Below are 11035 nucleotides of genomic sequence, written 5' to 3' on the forward strand. Positions count from 1 at the left end.
AGAAACATAAATAACTCAAATTAGTTGGTTGTACAGTTACACACATTACATGTTTGCCAAAGCACATATGCATAAATTATAGTAATAATATCAAACTGCAATCAAGTTACTAACAACACCAGAGAATATTGTGTCAAATGTTATACCAGACAATGCTGAATTTCCCGGGAAATATCCAGTCCGCCGAAATATATATTATTGAAACTCCCGCCACCATGTACGTGTGTGACGTAGACACTGGCGCTCCTGACAATCGAAGATGAACCAATGAGAGCCTGAGAAATAACAAAATGACACAAGACTGACAAATCAGACCTTAGCGGCGGGAAGTCCAGCTGACTGGGGGAGGAGTTTTGGAGACATTTGGCGCAAGTTTTGTTTCTTAGACTAGAGCGCGCCGGAGATACCACACGAAATCCATCAAGACGAATACTTCTTAATCAAGAACTAAAATAAGGTATCACTACTTTTAATGCATGTGTAGCATTACGTTTGATTTGACGAGATATTGTTGAATGTTTTGTCAGAATTTTAGAGGAGATATGTTGGCGAGCGAGTTGCCGTTGCGTACTGGGGGGGTTTGGTCAATCCGTAAAGTTGAACTAGTTAGTCAGATATAAAACAGTTTGTCGAATACAACCAATAAAATATGTCATGTTTTCTTTGATTGTGGTATTTTACACCATTTCAGTGTTTAATAATAGTTGTGCTGTTAGCGCCACACATGAGGACACGTATTGTTGTGGCCATTGAGTCTACAGATACAGTAGTTACTGAGAATTCACACCATTGTGATTAATGGCCCTTATCTTTTGTAATGGTGATTATTTTTATTTTTTTACAACCGTGCAAAGATAAAGAGTCATGCTTAGCAGTAATGACATTAACTTGTGTGGAAAATACTGAAACTAATTTGATCAGGGGAGACCTGATAGCTAGGATGGATGGTATCATTTGCTATTATGTGGTTTCGTACCTCTAAAGAAATCTACTCATTTCAAATCACTCTTGATCATAAGATAATTGTTTTTTCTTGCAGTCATGGGTGTTGTCACAATGGCTGACCTTATCTCTTCCCCCTTCAGTCTTTTGAAACACATCTGCACGCTAAGTGCTCACAGCGAAGATGCCCAGCACACGTTCCCAGGCTCAGCCCATCCTCCAGTTCCCCAGACGCAAGTCCTCCAGGGTTGACTTAAAAAGCACCAAGAGCACATCCCAGACGGAGACCCAGTCCCTCTGCTCCGTGGAGTCTCCTAAACCGCAGCCCCTTCCAGAGAAGATCCAGCTAATGCACCGCTCACGCAGGCCCGTGGCCCTCAAAGGCATAACTCTGTGCCCAAGGCGGACTCCAAGAAAACCCCTCAGCACTCGCAAACGCACAGGTATGGGATTGTGTTATTATACACAACTTTGAAAGTGTTTCACTGTCTAAAACTTTAGGTAATTTGTGATGTATTAATTTTTTACATATTCTGTGCAACATTTAAGATGATAAGCCACTTTAGGTCATTTGTGATTTTTACATATTCTGTGCAACATTTAAGATGATAAACCACTTTAAGTCATTTGTGATTTTTACATATTCTGTGCAACATTTAAGCAGGTAAACCACCATGCTCGAAACTAAGTAATTTTTTCAACTCTTGATGCAAACGTGACATGCTATCCGAAAGACAGACATCTTGTTTCTAACCTAACCATGCGTTTTCTGTGTGTTTCTCAGGAGATGAAAATGGCTGTAACCTCAGTGCCAACCTACTGGGCTCTCCTCCCAAACAGCCCTGTCTTAACCTGGCCTCCCCCCGCAAGCTGGGCTTTGATGAGAACTCCCCCGTTCTATCCCAGAGGAGTCTACTGACCCCCCTGTCACCAAAACGGCAGCGCCTCTCCCACCCCAGGGCCTCCCCCAGCAGACTCCATGAGATCCCCAGTGGGAGCCCATCATGTCCCCGATCAGAGAAGGCCACGATGGTCGGCCTCTTTGCTGAAAGTAAGACATGTCTCTCTCACGTTCTCTTCCTCTTAGCTTTTTCTCAAGTGCAAATGAAAAGCGTTAAACTCCAAAGAGAAATGTGTGCCTTTATTTGATTTGTTCATTATTCTAATGTTCACTTCATATAGACTTAAGCCAAGCTATGAACCCCTTCTCCCTCTCTCCATCCCTCTCCAGAGTCTAAGTTCCATAGTGTGAAGCAGGCCCTCCACACGGCTGTCCCAGAGCGCCTGCTATCCCGGGAGGCTGAGAGGTCCTCAATCCGCTCCTTCCTGGAGGACAAGACCCTAAAGGCCAGCCCAGCCAGCCTCTACATCTCTGGAGCCCCCGGCACTGGCAAGACCGCTTGCGTTAACTGTGTGTTGCAGGAGATGACGGTTAGCATCACTGTTTGCATTAGTCTCCGCTTTGTTAATGATGGGTTAATTGTTAGCATTAGCCTAGCATTGGATCTGTTGCCTTGACAGGATTCCAATACCTCTACCATAAGGTGCAGAATCACTTAATTCCACCCCTTGTGTATAGCCCTGGACCCTGTAAATTTAACCCCATTGATTTCTGTTACGTGAATTTAACTATTTCCTCTCTTGATCCAGGATGAACTGAAGGAGATTCAGACAGTGGTGATCAACTGTATGGCTCTGCGTAGCTCCCACGCCATCTTCCCCCTGCTGGCAGAGAAACTGGGGGCCTCTGGGGGCCACACTGACCTTAAGTTGCAGAAACTGCTGACCAGCACGGGGCCTACTGTGTAAGTATCTAGCTACTATGCCAAACCATAACCCTGAACTATAACTTAAATCCATGACACTTTCGCAAAGGTAAAAGTAGAGTTTTTCTTTATCCAACAACTCTTGAATTTACACCGTTAAAAAAAACACAAATATTTGAGAAAGGAATTACATTTTGCCGACCGATAAGTTTGGTCTATTAACCTTCTTTCTCCTTCTCTCCCCAGTCTTCTAGTCCTGGATGAAATGGACCAGTTGGACAGCAAGGCCCAAGATGTTCTCTACACCATCTTTGAGTGGCCGTACCTGCCCAAGTCCCGTCTCTGTCTCATTGGTAAGAACCCCCTAATATACAGTGTTAAATGATATACACTGTCTCTGGTATACACATTTTATTGGACGTTACAATTTCTAGTTAATATCTAAGGATTCATCTGAAGATTTCACCCTAAAACTTCATATACACATCTGCCCGTCTCCTATATTTAAATTCCTTCCATTCAACTCTCAGCCATTTCCTCATATGGGCTGTCGTTAGGTCTTCCTGTATGCAGGCAGGTGTAATGACGGTGTCGTGCCATTCTAGGTATCGCCAACGCTCTGGACCTGACGGACAGGATCCTCCCCAGGCTCCAGGCCCTGCCTCGTTGTCGGCCCCAGCTGTTACACTTCCCTCCCTACAGCCGCCAGGAGCTTGCCGCCATTGTACAGGACCGACTCAGACATGTGTCCGGAGAGGGGTTACTAGACGCATCGGCCGTGCAGTTTTGTGCCAGGAAGGTGTCTGCTGTATCGGGAGACGCACGCAAAGTTCTGGATATCTGCCGGTAAGGGAATGAATTGCCGAAATATCTTAAATACACTGTATTAATAATAAATAACATGTTGGTTGCAATGATGACTTCTTAGGACACCTTTGGATTGCCCATGAAAAGAAATGTAAGCTCAAATATTAGCAACCAAAAATGTGCGTTTTACTATGGCTAGTTATGGTCTCGGAGAGTTGGTATGGGAAGGGGAAAGGGGGATACCTAGTCAGTTGTACAATTTGAATGCATTCAACTGAAATGTCTTCCGCATTCAACCCAAACCTCTCTGAATCAGGAGCGCTGCCTTAATCGACATCCACGTCTTCGGCGCCCGGGGAACAGTGGGTTAACTGGTTGAAGTTTTGTTTGAGAACAGAAAGTGTCATGAAGCCGGTGCCTCTGTGTTACAGGAGAGCTGTAGAGCTTGTGGAATCTGACGACAGAAAGGCAGCAGCAGAAACTACAGCGTCTCGTGTGAGCGTGCCCCAGGTGGCCAGGGTGCTGTCGGAGGTGTATGGGGACCGCATGTCCTCGTCAGAGGGAGAGAGCTTCCCCATCCAGCAGAAACTCCTGGTCTGCTGTCTGCTACTGCTTACCCGCAACGGCAAGAACAAAGAGATCCCACTGGGCAAGGTGAGACATGGGCACTGCATTGGTGCGAACACAGTACTACAACACAAGTTTGTAAATTGATAGCAAATGTTTTGTTTTTTGCTGTTAATCATAAAATATTAAGAACGCCTGCTCTTTCCATGACAGACTGTCCAGGTGAAAGCTATGATTCCTTATTGATGTCACTTGCTAAATCCACTTCAATTAGTGTAGATGATGGGGAGGAGAACAGGTTAAAGAATCTATTTTTTTGCCTTACACAATCCATGACTCAATTGTCTGTTTGCCATTGAGGGGGAATAGGCAAGACAAAATATTGAAGTGCCTTTGAACAGGGTATGGTAGTAGGTGCCAGTTGCACCAGTTTGTGTCAAGAACTGCAACGCTGCTGGGTTTTTCACGCTCAGCCGTTTCCTGTGTGTGTCAAGAATGGTCCCACCACCCAAAGGAGTAGAACGCATTGGAGTCAACATCTCTGTGGAAAGCTTTCGACACCTTGTAGAGTCCATGCCCTGACGAAGTGAGGGGGGAAATGGGGTGCAATATTAGGAAGGTGTTCCTAATGTTTTGTACACTCAGTGTACATGCATCATACAAGTCTAGGTAGCTAGTAAGAATTAAACGTAAATGACAGTTAGATGTTTTCTCTTGCACTGACCTGGTTACCACTGAAAGTCATTGGGTTGCTGACGGTTAGTACCAATTATTTCTCAAGTCTGACTCTTCTTCTCTATCCCTCAGCTCCACGAGGTGTACAGCCGTCTGTGTGCCAAGAGACAGGTGGGCGGCGTGGGCCAGGGCGAGTGCCTCTCCCTCTGCAGTCTGCTGGAGAGCCGGGGCATCTTTGCCCTGAAAAAAGCCAAGGAGGCTCGCCTCACCAAGGTTTCTCTGAAGATTGAGGAGAGGGATGTGGAGAATGCTCTGAAGGATCGCACCCTGCTGGGCAGTATCCTGACTGCTGGCCTACCATGACCTTTCACCTTTATTTGTGCCTTATTTTGTTTGTTTTGGGATTCCTTTTTTTTCTGGTGGGGTGATGCATATCCAACTATGACCTCCCTTTTCAGAACAATGGGAAATGCAGCAATTTGTTAGTTTTTTATTGACAGATTAACATGGACTGGAAACATTTCAAATGGTCAGTCAAACTGACCAGCTGCTTTTAACTTGAGTTTTAATGCTCATTTATTTTTTGGGGGTGAAAACCTTATGTACATTTATGTTGTAATAAATTAATGTACAAACTTTAAAAAAAAATGTTGCTCTTATTTTAATTCAGCAAGAGGCCTACTATTTTTTTGTTAATCATGGTGAATCAAAAAAAGAAACTCAAATAAAAACAATGTTTTTGTAAACTGTCGGCATACCTATCAAAATCATTAACTTTTTAGGAAATCTAGCCTTAGTCCTTATTAAAAATAAATTAAAGGCTTGCCTGCTACTAATGAGCTTTCCGTGAAATATGCAGTACACGAAAACGGGTGCAATGACAACAAGTGAAAGTAAAATATTTAAGACGGCAAATCCATTGAGAACCAAACAGCCTGGGAAAGCAAACAAGAAAGGTAAGTCCTTCATTAGCTAATTGAATACAGTACCCACAATAATTGCACAGTGCACTTTCAACTGTTGAAGCCGAGGTTGAGTTTTAATTTGGAAACGATATCAACACAGATCAAGTCATCCATATTGTGAGTTCAGGTGCAATTTCTGTTTTCTCCTTTGTGGTCCTTCTGAATAGCCTGCTGTAGTTACTAAGATACCTACTATCAGGTTGCGTTATAAAGGGTGTTTCATTTATTATTCTGGATTCACACTTGAGCATTCCAATGCAATTTCCTGTAACAGAAATCTTTATTTGTAGGTTTCTGTCAGAACCAGCAACAGCCTAAATGCCTATGTTCATGACCACCTGATCTGGATAGCAATACATTTTACTCTATCCCACATGGCAGTCATATTAAATATAATACTGAACAACGTGTATTTATAAAGATAGTAAACATGATAAATCGCCCGAACTGCGGAAATCTGTCGTGCGAAGTTAGTGGCGATATCCTTGAACGTGTTCTACACAGTTTGTGACGGGGTGGAAATCCCATTTCAACATGGGTGAAAACTACCAACCGCCTGCTTGCCAACACTCGAAGAACATCTCAACTATAATGTAGTGCAGCTTTTATTATTCTTAGCAGTTTTCATAAGCAATGCCATATGATAAACACGGTTGACTGTATTAGCTTGGATAGTTACACTGCTGATATTCATATGAACGTGATGCATTATTGTAAACCAAGTGGTGACCTGCCGCAATGTTGTTTTCCAAATGAAGGAGTGGGCCTTTAACTGCCATCACAATTATATTCTCTCTACACAGTATGAGCATACTGGCTCTAAAAGGAGTCTCTCTGGGGAGAAAGCGGAGGCGGGCAGTGCCTCCAAAGAAATGTCGCTCTGATGGAATTGACATTTACAATGAAGCTGGAAGGTGAGTTGTATGTATGGGACTGACACAGATTCCAAACAGCATATCTATCACAAATATTGATATTAATTGTAGAGCTCAGAAGTGATATTATATCATAAGGCAGAAGTAGCCTGGGTACTAATCTGTTTGTGCCATCATGTCACTCCTTGGCATACAAGGAGTGGCAAGGAATGGCGTAATGGCACAAACAAATTGGAACCCAGGCTAAGGCAGAAGATATTATTGACCGAAGATCTGTCTCTGTTGTGTTGAAGCCAAATCCAGCAGGAGAGACCAGTCTCACCTGTACCCAGCTGTCTGTCCATGCAAACGGATATGTCTATTGATCCTCCGTTCAACTTCATGACAGAAAATATATCTACTGATCAAAAGCCTGTCTGTGTTCTCTTGTTCTGCTCATTTGTTTCTAATCAATATTTTGAAGCAAACAGTAAATCACCAACGTCCTGTAGTTTTATGAGTTACATTGAATGTGCTTCTTTATGGGGCCCAGCAGCAGAGACCAGTTCTGTCCACGAACAGTGACCAGTCAATGGGACATCAAGAACACTTCAGGGATGGGAACACTGGGCATGCGTAAGAATTTATCACGGTCCCCTCTTTTATCGTCTTTATGTCTCCACATTAAAGCATGGAGTCAGGACTCCCTTATGTTTGACCTTAGGTCTAAGTTCTCTGCTGACAGGATCCAAGAGAAGAGAGCCAATTCTCCTGGGCCAAGCTGTGAGTCCTTTAAGTGACTGGTCAATGGTTCATCCTAAAACACAATTCGGGTGGGAAGGCATTTCTACTGATCAAAGGTGAGTGCTTTAGATCTTAGAGCTAGACAGACACTTGCTGTAATTCCACCATGTGCCAGATACTTTCTGGGTGGATGATGATCATCGATAAGGTAGTACTTGTGATGCGTGTTATGTCATGTGTGCAGAGACCTGCAAGAGAGATCGGAGTCAGACATTCCCAGTGGCCGGTCTACGGCAGACATGTCCTCCATATTCAAGGTGAGCTGACTCATGTCTTAGAGTTAAAAGTGAATGGATAGTTTTGTGATATCTTTGTGACCTTTAACCTCTGACTACTGTATGGTCTTTAAACCTCACAAGGGTCAATGACCCACCAGGAAATACAAGTGATGAAATATGATTACAGCATTAAACTTTCAGATAAATAATGTTTGTTCTTTACATATTAAGTCCTGTTTTGCCTATTCCAGTTGGTTGAAGACCAAGTCATCACATTTGTAAAGAGTGAATTAAAGAAGTTCAAGAAGATTCGGAGTCCAGATCACCCAGAATGCTCTAACAGTCAGGGGAAGGGTGGTGGTGTACGGTGAAGATGAGAACCAGGAGAGCAGTGCCAGAGAGGGGGCTCTGAAGATCACACTGCACATCCTGAGGAACATGAACCAGAAAGAGCTCACTGACACACTGGAGAACAGTAAGATCTTTAATATGCCCACAAACAGTTGGCTTGATGTACAAAAATATGTATTAAAAGTACTATGCCTTTAATAGTATGCTTCAAAGTACATTTGTCCTTGTCATTTTCAGATCTTTTAGGTGAGCTTGCTGTGTTTCAACCTAAACTCAACTTTAAAAAAAGGAAGTTTGAATGTGTGTTTGAAGGAATGGCTACACAAGGAAACCCAACACTTCTCAATCAGATTTACACCGAGCTCTACATTCACAGAGGGCGGAAGTGGAGAGGTCAATAATGAACATGAGGTGAGACAGATTACAACAGCATCCAGGAGATCAGCAACACAAGAGACACCGTTCAAAATGCAATGGCATCTTTGAACCCTTACCTGAGCAAGACAAACCAACAGAACTGTCCTGACAAAGGGAGTTGCTGGCATTGGCAGAAGTTAATTCTGGACTGGGCTGAAGGAAAAGCCAATCAAGATATCCAGTTGATATTCACTTCCTTTTCAAGAGCTGATAAAAAAATATATATATGGAAATAAGAGTCCGCAATCTCAGACTTCAACAACTATAATGTGCTGTTTGTATTTGATGGTCTGGGTGAGTGTCAACTTCCCCTTGACTTCCAGAACAACGAGACCTGGTGTGATGTTTCAAAGTCAACCTCAGTGGAAGTTCTGCTGACAAACCTCATTCAGGGGAATCTGCTTCCCTATGCTCACATCTGGATAACCTCCCGACCAGCAGCTGCTAGTCACTTTGAATTTGTATACCTGAGTTTTTCCCAGTGTACATTGTGGATCCTCTAGTACGGCAGAGAGCAGCTTCACCCCTGAGTCTCCTGGGTGATTGTAGCTCAGGTCCAGCTTTCTCACATGAAGGTTTGGACCGCAGCGCTTCAGCTAGAGAAGCACAGCCTTCCTTCCTTTGCGACTCCACAGAAGGACAAACTGAAAATAATATGAATTTCACTCTAAGTAGTTGGTTGGAAGTAGGCTAGAGTGTGATCCGCCTCGATCCACGTTGAGTGAAAATCTAGTAACAAACCATTTGATGCTTAAAATGTGAGTTTACTTTAGTAATTTTAATAACATCAAACTGATTTTACTAACCTGAGTGCCTGCAGTTTAGACCCTCCAGTCCAGCAGAGCAGCTTCACTCCTGAATTCTGGTATGCAATATGTATATGATCATAATTGATTGTTGCCCGGCCTTTGTTGTACTGTATGGGAAGACCTCAATTGAATGATCCTCTCGTCTCGTTCTCAAAGCCCATTGGATGAGAAAGCCAGAAGTTTCTCCCCTCTGACCTCCTCGAATGGATTTTGAGGAGATGAAGACGCAAGCATTATGCAATTGAGATCTTCCCTATGTGTTTCTCAACCACTGTCTTGTGTTCTGCTTTTACAGTGTGAACCATGATGCAGAACGCTGGATAAAATCTGGCCTAAGAAAATGTAACTTGATTTCTCTTGAAAGCTGCAAACACAAATGATTCAGTGAGAATACTTGAAAATGTTTATTTGTTGGATAGAAAGATTAAAAGGACAGTAATTAAACTAAATACTAGTAATCGTGTCCTTGCATTAGATGCCTGTGAGCCAACACTGGACGCAAACACGGCACACAGAAAACTGTCAGAGGGGAACATGGGGGAGAGAAGAGCAGCCGTATCCTGATCACCCAGAGAGATGTGAGGGCTGTTGGCAGGTGCTGTGTAAAGAGGGTCTGAATAGGCGCAGTTATTGGGAGTCGGATCGAAGAGGAAATGGGAGTGACAGAAAAATCATCAGGAGTGGAGAGTTTGGGGACTGTTGGCTTGGACGTAATGACAAGTCCTGGAGTTTGTGATGCTTTGACAGCAGTTACATCGCCTTCCATAATGCTAGGAGTATTGCTTTACCTGCTCCCTCGTCTTATTCGAACAGAGTAGGAGTGTATCTGGACTGGCTGGCACTCTGTCCTTCTCCTCTGGTACACTGACCCATCTGCATACATTCTACTCCACATTTTCTAACCCTCTTTACCCAGGGTTTAGGGTTGGGAATGATGACAGTGTGCCTGTGTCAGGTAGAGCAGCATCCAATTTGAAACTCAGGCCAGAATTCCATCTAGTTGATTTTGGCATTGCGGTGTTAGAAGTACGTTCACGTTGCAGTGCAACGTGTTCGCTCCAGACTTGATACTCGATTTAGAAATCAGTAGTCCCGTACTACCTGGTTTTAGTGGAAGCCCTGGTAGGATGTTGAGTTACCCACCCTCCCTTCTATTTTTATCTTGATAATTCATTGCAGTCAAGCAGATTTTAAATCTGTGACACACTGCTGTGCAAATCAAACACAATTTCGGTGACCTTAAATAAAATGGCATTTATTTATTTTTCTACTCTGCTTCACCTACCGCAAACAACATTTTTGGTTTTGTTGAATTTCGGAGTTAAGCATATTGAGTTTAGAGAATTTTTGTTTTATCTGGAATAAAAATCTAAGATGTGCCCAGATCACAGCCTTAAACACCACTTGTAATTTAGGTAATATGTGTTGAACATTAATGTAGGCTAATTGAGTTATAAATCACATACTATAGCCAGATCTCCAGGCCATTGAACTTCTGTTACCTGGTCTCAGAGCCACAAACCATTTTATGTAGTGAAAAATGCTGTTGAGGAGAATGTGACCGTTTTGGCTGAGAGACCACTGAAAATGTTATCCCGCTAGATGGTGATGCGATAAATACATGTAAGTAACTACTACCGTCCCAAGATGAGTGGCGGTTCTGACATCAGCAGCACTAGCTATTATGCATCCTCATCGGATAAAGAGTACTTCCCCTAAATTTGGGTAGGAAAAATGTACTTTACTTGCCTATATACTATACAGAGCGACAACAACAAAAAACAGTATGGCATTGCCCCAGATATTCTGTATTTCACTCAATATTCCTACAGTAAAATCATAATCAACTCAGTCTGCCTG

General features: G+C 43.1%; 1 protein-coding gene and 1 non-coding gene across 2 annotated transcripts; both read left to right on the forward strand.

The window, feature by feature from the left end:
• The first annotated feature begins 341 nt into the window (after nucleotides 1-341).
• LOC139370406 (cell division control protein 6 homolog) lies at nucleotides 342-5405 on the forward strand. The gene is made up of 9 exons (XM_071109860.1): nucleotides 342-457; nucleotides 1086-1385; nucleotides 1727-1993; nucleotides 2174-2373; nucleotides 2593-2747; nucleotides 2955-3061; nucleotides 3314-3554; nucleotides 3947-4169; nucleotides 4890-5405. The coding sequence occupies exons 2-9, from the start codon at nucleotides 1127-1129 to the stop codon at nucleotides 5118-5120; spliced, it is 1683 nt and encodes a 560-aa protein (XP_070965961.1). The 5' UTR covers nucleotides 342-457; nucleotides 1086-1126; the 3' UTR covers nucleotides 5121-5405.
• On the forward strand, nucleotides 3617-3687 carry LOC139371733 (small nucleolar RNA SNORD58). The gene has a single exon (XR_011627412.1). It is a non-coding gene; the product is annotated as a small nucleolar RNA SNORD58 (small nucleolar RNA).
• Nucleotides 5406-11035: the final 5630 nt, after the last annotated feature.

This window comes from Oncorhynchus clarkii, chromosome 17, assembly GCF_045791955.1.
Source record: "Oncorhynchus clarkii lewisi isolate Uvic-CL-2024 chromosome 17, UVic_Ocla_1.0, whole genome shotgun sequence".
NCBI lineage: Eukaryota > Metazoa > Chordata > Actinopteri > Salmoniformes > Salmonidae > Oncorhynchus > Oncorhynchus clarkii.